Here is a 13271-nt window from a genome sequence, read left to right on the forward strand (position 1 = left end):
TAGCTTCTTGAGAGCTATTCTCTGGAATCCCCCACTCCATAGTAAAGAGCGTTGTTCCGATTCAACCACCCTAAAAATCTGTTCCGGGACCGGAAAGGGCATACTTTGCAGAACATAAAACAGACTGGGAAGGGCCATCATTGTTAATAAAACAGCGCGCCCCATCAAGGAGAGCGGGAGAGTTTTCCAATGCTCGACATCCCAGTGTAGCCGCTCCAGTTGAGCTGACACATTCAGGCGTAGGAACTCTGTTTCTGACTTTGTGATCCAAATACCCAGATATCGGAATAGCTCCTTCCAAACCAGACCCCTACAGGCCTCAGTTAAATTTGTCTGCGGCCCCGCTAATACATGGCCTAGGGATTTATCCCAATTGATACGATACCCGGAGTACTCACCAAACGTGCCATCAGCCTTTGAATGGAGGCGACTGGCCGCTGAACATATAATAAAACGTCATCGGCGTACAACGATATACGCTCTTCCCAGCCCCCTCCTAGGTCTATGCCCCACTCCATGGGTTCCGTCCTCACCCAGGTCGCCAACGGCTCCAGGGCCAAGGCGAATAATGTCGGGGAGAGCGGGCAGCCCTGCCGCGTGCCCCGACCCAGTTGAAATTCCCTAGACAAGGCGCCATTGACTCGGACCCTCGCAAGCGGCTCGGTGTACAGCAGCTTCACCCACGACGGAAAGTTGTCTCCAAAGCCCCATTTCTCCAAAACTCCATATATGTACTGCCATTCCTTGCTATCAAAAGCCATATGGGAATCAATAGACAGCAGGGCCGCCGTCACGCTGGGTCGGGCAGATACCGCCTGTAATACACCAAAAAGGCGCCGTAAATTAAGCCGCGTGCTCTAGTGCGGCATAAAGCCTGACTGATCCGGGTGGATCAGAAACTGAACAACCGCCCCCAGCCTTGTGGCCAGGATCTTTCCGAGGACCTTTGTTTCATAATTAAGAAGAGATATGGGCCTGTATGAACTGCACAAGTCTTGCGGTTTGCCGGCTTTATGGATTACTACGATCGTTGCGGACCTTAGATCCTTCGGAAGCTTCCCCACCTGTCTGGCCTCATTGAACATGTGTAACATATGAGGCGCAACTCTACTTGACACACATCCAAACGCCTCTGCCGGAAACCCATTAGGACCCGGCGCCTTCACCGCCTGTAGGTCTCCCATGGCATCTTCCACCTCTTTCACTGTAATTTCAGACTCCAAGATTTCCTTATCCGCCGGATCCAGGGCGGGAAACTGTAGGGGGGTCAGGAAGTCCTCGCATTCCTGCTCTCGCCTTGTAGTTTGCAACCGATATACCGCCTCATAATAAAGCGCAAACTCCTCCGCTATACCCACACTTGTGTCCTTCACCGTCCCATCCATCATTCGGATCCCGGGCACCCAGTTACGTTCCCTGTCCCGTTTCTCGAGCCAGGCTATCATCTTATTGGCCTTGTCCCCTAAATGCTACACACGCCTCTAGTTGGCTAGGGCGCACGATCTCGCCTGGTCAGAAAGTACATCCTTCAGTTCTTTTTCTAGGAGCTGCAACCTGTGTCGAAGATCTCGCTCCTGCTCCTTCGTCTCCCCCCTTGCGCCCTCTAAGGCGTGAAACTCCGATTCTAGTCTTTCAATTTGTGCATACTTGTCCTTTCGACGCTTTCCTACCTCCGCCTGTACAAAACCCCTAACTACGGTCTTATACGCCTCCCACACGATACCATGTGATCTAACTAAGCCCACGTTTTCCTCAAAATATTGGTGTACGTGCTCCAGGAACTGCTCCTGAAACTCCTGGTCTTTAAATAGAAAGGTATCAAGCCGGGGGGGGATTAGCCCACTCCCTCTCCGGACCCTGTAATTGCACCCCCACCGGGGAGTGATCGGATATCCCTCTTGTCTTATGATAGCCACCCTTAAAGAGGCCCATATGACCCACCTGTGTGAATATGTAATCGATCCTGGACCCTGAGCCATGCGCTGCGGATATATGTGTGTATTGCCGAATGTGAGGGTTATGTGCCCTCCATAGGTCCACCAAGCCCATAGCATGCGCAAAGTCCCGGAGATGGCATACCCCCCCTGGCAGGCAGAGCTTGTGACCTATCAATGTCCCTAGCCATGACCTCATTCATATCCCCCTAAGAGCAGTACCCAGTCGGCATATCCAAGAGTAGTTTCCCAATATCGGGGAGAATAGTGCTGTGCAGCTTTGGGGGAATGTAGAATAAACAGAGGTTAAGCGTCAGTCCCTCCCACTGTCCAGAAAGTGCTGCATAGCGCCCCAAGGGGTCTAACCATTGCCGCCCAACTACCAGCTGAAGGGAATTTTTAATGAGGATCCCAGCGCCTCTGGAGCCAGTGGTGAAACCTGCATGGCCCGCAATGTGTAGCCGAATCTGTTAAGGGCCTTGCAATGGTTTCCAATCAGGTGGGTCTCCTGGAGTAGGACAATATCCGGGGCATGCCTATGGAGATATTGAAGCACCATGGTGCGCTTAATCTTGTTCTGCAGGCCATTAACGTTCCAGGACAATATATTGACTTGTTGGGCCCTTGATGTGTGCATCATAAACATCTATCAGATAAACCGTTAGGGACGGCTGCCCATACCTTCCGCCCCCCACCTCCCGCCTGCCCACCATTAGTGCCGTTGGAGCCAAAACAGTTGTACAATGCAAAAACATAAATGCAGGAAGCAAACATTCAACCTTCCCCCCCCCCAAACCCCATACCTCCCCCCCACCCTGCTACCCTGCTTCGCAGGCCAACATGGCCCGACATACCCCAACAAGCAGAGCGCCTGTAGCCCTTACAACGAAAACCTAGGGGGTGAGTGCTACAACCAGTTCAGCAACCTGAGGGTTTCACCCGGCCCACCACTGTATCGAGCTAGCCGTCTCACCATATCCAAAGACGGGGGTCAACGCAAAATGGACCACTCCCCACCTCCCCCCAATTATTACTGACCTTTCGTTCCGATATGTCCGATATAGGGTAGACACCCCACCCCCCGGGGGCCACCCTTTGGGACAGTGCCCCCCCCCCCACATCAGTGTCCCAGCCGTCTTATACACAGGAGAGTCATTATACGTTACGTGCACTCCATCGACGCCCTTCACGCCAGGACAACCCTGGCCATCTCATCCCATGTCCGGCGAGGCCGATAGACTCCGGGCCCTGGTACTGTTGGGCGTTCGAGGACCGCCCTGTTGCCAATGCTCCTTCCCTGTGGAGCCCATAGAAGAAGTCAGAGATTGGGCAACAGTGTCCCTCCATCTGCCTCCCGGCCTGGGACCTCCCGATGACTGCACGTGGTCCTCCAACCAGGCATGAACTTCCTCCGGGGATGTGAAGAAGGATTTCCCGTTCGCTAGAAGCTTGAGACGTGCCGGGAAGATCGTCATATATTTAATGCCACGATCACAAAGCTCTTTCTTGACGCCATCAAACGAGCGCCGCTCTTGCTGAACCTTAAGCGTAAAATCAGGAAAGAGTCTAATTGGGGCGTTTTCAATCCGAAGATCTCCATGTTGGCGGGCCGCCTGTAAAATGGCGTCCCGGTCTCTATAATTGAGGATCCGAGCAATGATTGCGTCCATCACCACCCCCTTTTGTACCACTTTGTTCGCAATAAGTTGGCAGGGCATGCTCAGACGTGAGTCCCTTGCACACCTTGCCCCTGGATTCAAGCAAGCCGGGCTGAAGACGGCTGAAATGCCAGAAACCGGTCCTCGGAAGCTTGTTTCCGGTCCAGGGAAGGCATGGCTTGGCAGTTCGGGCTGGACTGTTCCCATGAGGCACAGGGTCAGACTGATTTGCATATGGCCATGTCTGAACTGGGGTGGCAGAGTGGGCTAAAGAACAGTGATGGATTAAACCCAGATCTGTTGACTGGGTGTGATTGTTTGATTGGTGCAGATGCTCCGTCCATCACCACCCCCTTTTGTACCAAAAAATGAAGAGAGGCGTTTGGGCTTAAGGTGATTTAGAATTAGGTCCTCCAAGAACAAGTCCACACTCGGCCCCTCCATTTTCTCCGGCACTCCCACCACCTGTATATTATTCCTGCAGGCCCTTCCTTCCTGGTCCTCCAGCCGGGCCGCCGCCAGCTTCTGCTGATGGGTCAGGTGCTGGACCTGCTGCTGCAACAGTTTGGTAGTGCGCTGAAGCTCTACAATGTCCGTGGCATTTTGAGTGGCTTTTTCTGAAGTTTTGTTTAAGTCCGCCCGTTGCAGCGCCATCTCGATGGTCACTTTGTCAATCTTAGATTCCAGCGTGTTGCCCAAAGTTTGTATGGCCTGCATGATGGAGGACAGGGAGGGCTCCGGCGCGTCGGTCAAGTTCCCGGTGTGGGCCTCACCCCCACCATCTGCCGAGGCCGTGTAGTTGTCCATGGTGTTGGTCTGCGTCATGGTGGCTTTTTTGGGCTTCATAGCTGTGTCTTATGCTGTCCACAGGGCCACGGGGGGATGCACTGCTTTCTCATGCCCTTGGGCACTCCGCCACTACACTGCCCACGTACTCCTAGCGCCGTCCACTCGTAGCCCAGGAGGCGCTTGCGTGGAGATTGTTTGGACTTTCGACTGGGCTGCCCGTCCACAATGTGCCGTCGCTGCGGTCATTACAGCTCAGTCCTGGGCTCCGCCGGCGCCACTCTGCCTCCAGACCCCCCGCTAAGGACCAACAGGGCCGCCCCCTGGTGGGCAGTATCTTCCGTCCCAGGGTCTGAGCACCCCCGGGAAACGTCGCTATCAGGACGCCCTCCTGCGAGCCACACGCAGCACCCCTCGGACCGGGGTCACCGCACCTCTTCAGTCACCACCACTCATGCCCAGGTCAACTCGCCTGACTCCGTGCTCTCCTCCAATCGCCATCAGCTGCCGCCGTCTGCCACCATGTGGAGCGAGGACCAGGCCACCCGGGCCCTCCGTCCTTCCGATGTGTTGCCGCCTCTTACTCCCCGTCAGTGGGCACCGACTAGCTTCTCCGGCGGGGTGCTGTAGACCGGCCGGGACCTGCCACTGCCTGTCCCCGGCCTTCACTCGCCTCCCTCTTTAGCGCCGATCTATTCCGCTCCCCGGGGCCGCAGGCAGCCAACTCCAGCCACCACGTGGGTCCAAGACCCGTCCTCACGGACCCTTCGCCCCTTCCATACGGGCGGGCAGTTTCCTCCTGCTGCCAGAACGCTCGGGTCAGTATTTCTCGGTGGAGCAGCTAATAGAATGGGGCCCGCTGCTCTTCGCCCCAAAGTCGTCGCTCACCACCTGGCTGGCGCCGACGCGCCCCCTCCGCACCCGGCCTGCTGATCACTCGAGGCCTGTGCTCCCCCTCATGCACTCCTTCGGCCCAGGCCCCGGAGAACTCTTGGTTGCCGGTCGTCGCCGCTGTGCTCCCCGTCGACGGAGAGGGACTGGAAAAACTCCTCCCGACTCCGTAGCACACCTGCTAAACAAGCCCGTCCTCAAGGTCGGTAAGACGGCAGGATTACTGCAGGATTTTCGGGGCCTTCTGATCTCCCTTTAGCTGCGGCGCGGTGTTATGCGGCCATCTTAGTTGCCGCCATGCCACGCCCAACGCCACCATCTCCCTTTATTATGCCGCATTGTGACCTCAATCTTGTCCTCACTTTCTTTATGTGTGCTTCCTTTGAGCCCCTGCACAATTGTCCTCTCAGGCTCCTTACCATCAGGACAGCCTTCTTGGTGGCAACAACATCTGCCTGGAGCGTCAGTGAGATTCAGCCTAGGTCATCGAAGCCTCCTTATCTAAACATCTACCCAGACGAACTGGTGCTTCTTATGAGAGCTTCCTTTCTCCCGAAAGTGGTCACTCCATTTCATGTAAGCCAATCCATCACTCTACCTACTTTTTGCGCTCCGCCTCATTCCTCCAAGGAAGAGGAGTGACATCACCCTCTGGACTCAAAAAGAGCGTTGTCGTTCTACCTTGTTCACACAGTAGAGTTCCGAGTGGACCACCAACTCTTTATGGGGTATGTCGTAGCAGAGAAAGGATGGGCCGTCCAGAAGAGGACCATCTCACGATGGATCGTGCTCTGTATCAAAATCTGCTATGCATTTTCTAAGAAGCAACTACCTGAGGGTTTGAGTGCTCTTTCCACCAGAGCTAAAGCTGCAACAACTGTGTTAGCACGCTGAGTTCCGGTCCTGGACATGTGCCAGGCAGCGACTTTGGCATCCTTTCACACGTTTACCAAACACTACTGCCTGGAAAGTTAGGTCCGAAGGGATGGGCACTTTGCCTGTTCGGTCCTGCAGGACTTCCTCTTGTGAAATTGGTCTGCAGACCCACCGCTGGGGAGGCATTGCTTGGGTATCTATTCTAAGTTAAGGAATCTGTGGCTAGTGGTCTCTATCAGATAAACAAGTTACTTACCTTCGGTAATCTATCTAGCCGCAGATTCCTTACCGACCCATCCATCCTCCCCACTCTGCGAATGGATTTCTAGGACAAGGCTTTCCCCTTTCAGGGTCCTAAACACCCGTGGGCAGTGTACTTCATGGCTCCGATCTTCTGGTGTGGAAAGTTGCGAAAATGGACTGTCGTCAACGTGCCTGGGTGGCGGCTACATAGGCACCACGAACGATACTACCAGCGCGACCAATGCCACGCGGAGCCAAACTACACCACATACCAACGTGTAGGAGTACTGAGCACGCAAAATAAACCCAAATCCAGTCTGACGTCTGGGGATAATTCTAAGATTAGGAATCTGCGGCTAGATAGTCTCTACCAGATAAGGCATTGCCAAAGGTAAGTAACTCGTTTTTTGATTGCCCGGACAACAATTGTAACTTTTCAAAAAGTGATATTCTTTGTAAAAAAAAAAAATAATTCCACAGGCAGTCCATTTGTGAAAATCATGCATGAAGTTTCTTAAACAGTGTTTGAATAAATATAGAATGATCAGGGTACATTTAACGTTTAGATCTTTTCTTGAATAATTTCATTAAAGTTAAAACTCTTAAATTATGTCTCAAAAATTAAGAATTGAACGTGAAACTTTTTTTTGAGTTTTCACATGAAATGTATGCAGCCGGTAAATTATCAAAGTTATTCAGGAGCCATTTGTATCTTTTTTGCAAACAATCACAACTTTGATAATAATTTTTTTAACTTACTTGGAAATAGTGACCAACCCTTATAAAATGCGTACAACTGTTTCATTGCGCTTTTTATCAAAGGATCACTTTTAGCCATAAAGTAAACATGATACAAAACAAATCTGCCCTCCCTTTGTGGGGAGTTTAAATTGTTTCTTTAACATCATGATGTGTTCTTACAGATTGAAGAAAGCATCAATTTGCTCCCCCTTCTTCACTATGCCTACTTTTCATGCGGGTCACTGCTCATTAATTGCCTATTGATGCTTCCTACCTCTTTCACTGCCATTTTGCCCCTCTTCCACCCAGGTTGTTACACTATCATTTTATTCATTTTCATGTCTTGTGCCCTACAGCTGACAGTGTCTTTCTATCCATCTCCCTTCAGCTGGAGGTGCTGTGTTCGCTACTGCAGGTGTCACAGCTCTCGGAGCAGGCATTAGTACAGTTCTGCACCAAACTGCAGTCCCTTAGCCCTGACCTCAGCTACAGGAACGCAGCAGTGCTGTCCAAGCACCTCTTCCTGCACCGTGTGAGTATGAGGCCACTGCTGTGGGGGTTGCTGATGAGAGGATGGGAGATCTTGGATTTCACTACTCTGTCCTATGAAGCTTTACCTAATAACATTAGTATAACTGATGTATGTGTGAATTATACTCCTACAGATTCATTGTTTGCAAATCATGATGTGGGGTAACGTCCAGAGCTGATGACTTTGGAGCTGGGGAACCAGGTTTGAGTCTCGCCGTAGGCTCAACATCCTGTGATTCTGGGCAAATCACTTTGGGCACGATTTAGATCTTGGCAGACAGGTTACTCCGTCACAATGGTGACGGATATCCCGTCCGTTGGAATATAAATCTCAAAGGATATAATGTTGTGAAGGAGTAACGCATCCGCCAAGATCTAAATCGGGCCCTTAATCTCCCTGTGCCTACATAAAATGAATGTGTCCTTGTGTAATGTAACTTGTGTTCATGTGAAGCACTCTGATACCTTCAAGTCGAGTTCCCGCTATATAAAAACTGCACAAAAAAATGGCCAGCTAAATTGACCTTAAATGTCCAACTGCATTAGCAAATTTCGTTCTCTAGGGAAGTAGAAACCTCTGGAAGCTGGTGAAACCGGTAGGGATATCTAGTATTCACTGTGAAAGAATATGGTTTTATGTGGATCCCCCTGATGAAATTGTCTCATTGAGTATCCTGCCTTGAAGGCTGTGATCAGTAATTGGGAGTCACCTCTGGAAGCTATCAGTGGATACTGGGACAGCATCTGCTTAGTGGGACCATTCACAGCAATTTTAACTAACCTTTACAAGCCTGCTTGAGATTTCACATTCGTCCCTTTAAATTTCTTGACCTGCACTACTAATCAACCTATAATCATTTGTTGTGTTTAGGGTTTGGTATAGTACTCCATACACTGTTTACACATAAGCTGAGTTATTTTGTGTTTAATTGCCTCCTAGCAGTTCATCTAATTTAAGACTGCTCTTGTGGAATGCTGGGGTTTGGTGTTCCGGTCTTCCACCAAATAATGCAAGACCCTCCCTGACCGCCGGTCTAATATTTCACTCTTGCTTGGTGTATTCATGTGCTAGACGTGCCATAAACTAATTCTTAGACATTTTGCCTTCAAGTGGCCTGTTTTTACTGTTTTTGTCAGTTTTCTTTCACTGCCACTGCCATTTTTTGTCATATCCCAGTAGATGTCTCCACAAGGGGTTCGGGGAAGGCTTCTTTTTTAACCTTCCACCATCGTGTATACGGTGTGTGTGTGTGGTTGTTGCAGGTGTCGTTGTTTTGAGTCTTTTGGATTTGTTGGTGTACAGTATTTTGTACACTGTTTTGTTTCTGTGATTATCTACTGAACTAGCTGGCAAGCCTCACACAGTACCAAGAACCACATTTTTGTAAGGAGCATGGAGAAGAGACTGGGATTGAATTGATGAACGGGAAACAAGGTTGATGAGAGGAGAAGCTTGAAGAATTGTCAGTTAGTTCATTGAAAGATGGTGCCGGAGTGTGCCTAAATAAAAGGGAGGATGGAGAGGGATGGATCGAATTTAGAGGTGAGGGCATGGAGACCTTCCACCACAGTCCATGCTTTGAGTTTTCGCCCTTAGTCTCATTATCCTTTGAGAACCCGACCGTATTTAATCCATGTTTGCTATGCTAGTGTTATAATTGCTCCCCATATCTTGTCTTATAGGGACTACATATTATTGCCTTTTTCTGTGTCCTCTGTGTTTGCTGCATGCAGGCCGTTGATTGTCATTTAATAGTTTGAAATTAAACAGTGGTAGCTTGTTGCCCCATGAACCTACTTATTTTTTAGACTATCGCATGCCAGACGTAGGTGCATAATAGAGTGCATGGGTAAGGAAACCTTCATAAAGTAATCCATCCATTCACAAGTTACCTAATCAAATATGCTGTGATGTGGCACGAATCTCAAATCCTACTTTATTTGAATCTGTTATTATTTCCACGCCCAAGTCCATCTGTAGAGTAACAATTGGGAATGCTCAACGCTTTCAATAGGAAATCCCTAACGGATTTTGTCTGTATCTTATGATCGGTTTCCCTTTTGCTGCGCTTTGCCTTAGTTGACCACTCTACTTCCTTTCCCTTCCTTAGAAAAGCCTCTCTTCAAAAACTCCTCTTGTTCTGCTCAGGCAGGATATGAACCGTGCCTATCTTTTCTGACAGGATGGGCCATCTGCGTCTGATCTGACAGACATGGATGTTAGACATCTTCTGTGAAGAGACATCGACAGCAAACTTTGGCTCTGGCCGGACAATGGTCGCAGGCTCATTCATTGTCTCGACGAGTAGGAAACGGTGGCGCCAGCTGCCTCAGCGCACCGATCGCCATCATCCATTCGCTTGCAAATTTTTATTTTTATTGAAGAGAGTATCGTCACTGATCTAATTATAGAACTGTAACTCGTATCTCAAGTTAGAACAAGCATTAAAAATGCAATAGGTCTCGCCTTTAATTAAATGAAAGCCATTTACTTTGCTATACATTACCATTAGCAAAGCAAATGGCTTTAACTTAATTAAAGGCGTGACCTATTGCATTTTCACTGCTTTTTGGGTTTCGCCTGCCGAAGGCTGCTGCGCAGCCTTTCAGCGCAGGTGAAATCCTATGTTGACAATAAGCACTTCGGGAACGTCCCCCGGCTCTCATTGGCTAGCTCCATAAATGGAGGCTAGCCATTGAGTGCCGGATCTGTCCGTCAAGGCCGGACCAGATTCGGGGGCGTTCCCGAGATTTTTTCCCAGGGCGGAGTTACGTTTTTTCCGTTCCCTCCCCTTTCACTGTAAGTGAATTCAGATGCGCTGTCCATTCCCGCCCCCTCCGTGTGCCTTTCCGCCCCCCCTCGCTGTCCTGTGCACGTTTCCCGCCGTCCGTGTCCTCTCCCGCCCCCTCCCGCCGTCCTTGTCTTCTCCCGCCCCCTCCCGCCGTCCGTGTCCTCTCCCGCCCCCCTCCGGCCATTCGTGTCCTCTCCCGCCCCCCTCCCGCCGTTCGTGTCCTCTCCCGCCCCCCTCCCGCCGTTCGTGTCCTCTCCCGCCCCCTGTGTCCTCGTAGGTGCTTGTTTTAGGTGAAAAGGGCACACACGGTTGTGAATTCCAGATTTCCGCTGACACAGGTTGCACAGCGGCCTCCCTATTACTCAGCTTCATCTGTATAGTGTTTGGAGCAGAGGTGGGCGACAGTCTTCTTGGGTACATAAAAGCATTGCTATCCAGATAGTCCCCTGAGCTGTCTGGCAATGGATCAGTGTTACTCCTTTTTGCTGCGAAGTGCAATCTTAACCTCCTTGCCATTTCGTCTTCCCGAGCATGCTACTGAGCGAAATCCACAAATGTGTCTGCAAAATAGCAAAAGGCAGCTGCACCGAATACACCACTGGCATCGGGATGATTGTAAGCAGCTTGAAAGAGCTCCCAAAGCTGGGGTATGTGCCTCGGATACAGTTGAGGAAGGTCGTCGCCAAACGATGCTCAAAATTCATACGAAATAGATAAAAGCCGCCTCGAGGATGCAGTTTGGAAAACGTCTTCTACTTCTCCCAGTCAAAACCCTCCACTTACCCAGCACTCGATCTAGCTGCAGGACACTAAAACACTGCCAACTGTGCTCCAATCAGTCCTCGTCCAGTTTGCATCAAAGAATCCCAGCAGGAACAACAGTCCTCCAGCCTTTCAAAGTTATAGAACGTTCTTGCTGCAGGCACACGGGCTTAGCCGTCCGCCACTTGAATCAACATGTCGAAACTCTGCAGCACTCCACGGCCGCTAATATTTTTACCCGTGGGTGTAGAATTACAGGAAGTCAGTAGGAATGAAGTCCCACATAATTGAGTATCAAAGTTGGGATTGAATTTCCAAATACTATCCATACTTGGAAACGAGGTAAGTTGGAGTTTTCCGGGAAGCTACCAGTGCTTATTATAATTTCAAATTGTCAAAGCTCACAAAAAAATAATCAAAAGCAGTATTTCTTAATAATACACTCTTGGAAACCACAACGCTGATTTCAGCACTATATTTTCAGTTCCAGCTGACTCTAGAACTAAATGTGCAAACCCTACATCTTGCAGTAACAAACTAAATATGCATTCAAATCCAATTTTCCGATGAGAGCGAGGGAACACACAGAGAAAGCATGCAGTGCGTAAAGTTTTAAATAACATCGACAGACTGCAATATGGAACAATCCTATATAACTTGGATATATGATATTGTGAGCTGCTTAGTACTGCAAACGACAGAATCACAAATGGAAACGCTCAAAATATCGTGCGAGAGTTACATTCCGTTTCTGGGGACACCAATAACTATACAGCCTGCTTTTTAGGTCTCGCCTGTCGATGCGCATGCGCATCGAGCAAGCGAGACTATGGTGGCTTATCCACTCTTTATCCAACTTGCAAGGAATCGTGGCGATTCCTTGCAGTGCACGAGAAATTTAAGCTCAATGCGCATGCGCATTGAGCTTAAAAGCGCGTGCACATGCCCCCAGCCGCCTGCCTTGCCTACTCTCCCAGCTGGTGCCGCTCCACCCCCTGCGGCATCAAAGGCTTTCACGGCCGGCCGGCCATGCTTTCAGTTTCACGACCGGCCGGCCGTGTGAAGTACATTTCTAAGCCCGCTCTCCCTGCTCCGCCCCCTGCTCCAGCCGAGACGCATTTCTCCTCCCTCCTCCCCCCTCCTGGGTCAGGTTACCCTGCTTTCTCTTTCTTTTCACCCGGTGACATTGTTGCCTTTAGCCCTTCCCTCACCTCCTCAAGCCGTTACTCGTTGTGTGTACAGGGCTGTGTGTATTAGCGTTTGTGCTTGTCCTGGTTTGTTTGCAGGTGCACACATTACACAAGGCTCTGCTCACTGACCCTAGAGGTAGGCCTCTGACCCGGCACACTCGAGTGAAAGATTCCTCACATAACCCACCGCTCCAGCTGTCTCTTCCTTCAGGCTGCCAGCCTTGAGCGTGGGGGGAGGAGGGGCTGCATACACTTCTGTCCCCGCCGACACGTCAGGGCATGCTGGAATTCAGAGGCCGCCCTCCACTCTGCTTTTCAGTGTACCGTCTGTCATGGCCACAAGCCAGCACCCCCACTTTCGCTGCAGACGAGCTAGGGCTTGTCTTTCTCCAGAGGCAAACAGGGCAGCCTGACTTACGAGAGCCCCCGCAGGCTCACCAACCCAAGGAAAAGCTGTACGAGACAGACGTGTGCCACTCACCTCACCTCTTCCTGGAAGCCGGACTGTGGATAAATGCAGCCGTGGGAAGGCCCCATCCTACCTCAGGTTTAACATTTAATTCTACACCTCTTGAGGGTTCCTGTGATTAACCAACCAAAACCTTGCTGCTGAGCTCATAAACAGTCTGCAACTGAAACGGAGGCGGGCAAATTGCCGTGTGAATTCTCTCCGGCGCCTGCAAGTCAGCTTAACACCTCTTACAAAACAAAACATCACAACTCATCAGTGGCTTGACCTTTGAATATCTGCGGTGTAAAGGTTTATTAATTAATTCATTCAAAAGCGGCCCTTCTATAATTAGCTGTTTCTTGCCCACTATTCATGCCCAGCCCACAAAACCGGGGAACTAGCTGTAGAAACCTGAT

General features: G+C 50.3%; 1 protein-coding gene across 2 annotated transcripts in view; it reads left to right on the plus strand.

Annotated features, from left to right (window-relative positions):
* FANCE (FA complementation group E) overlaps positions 1-13271 on the plus strand; it is a 177329-nt gene that overhangs the window by 116914 nt on the left and 47144 nt on the right. For both annotated transcript variants that reach the window (XM_078644313.1, XM_078644314.1), the window contains exon 6: positions 7518-7661. In XM_078644313.1, the coding sequence (XP_078500439.1) occupies positions 7518-7661 (144 nt within the window). The remainder of the gene's footprint in view (positions 1-7517; positions 7662-13271) is intronic.

This window comes from Lissotriton helveticus, chromosome 5_1, assembly GCF_964261635.1.
Source record: "Lissotriton helveticus chromosome 5_1, aLisHel1.1, whole genome shotgun sequence".
Taxonomy (NCBI): Eukaryota; Metazoa; Chordata; class Amphibia; order Caudata; family Salamandridae; genus Lissotriton; species Lissotriton helveticus.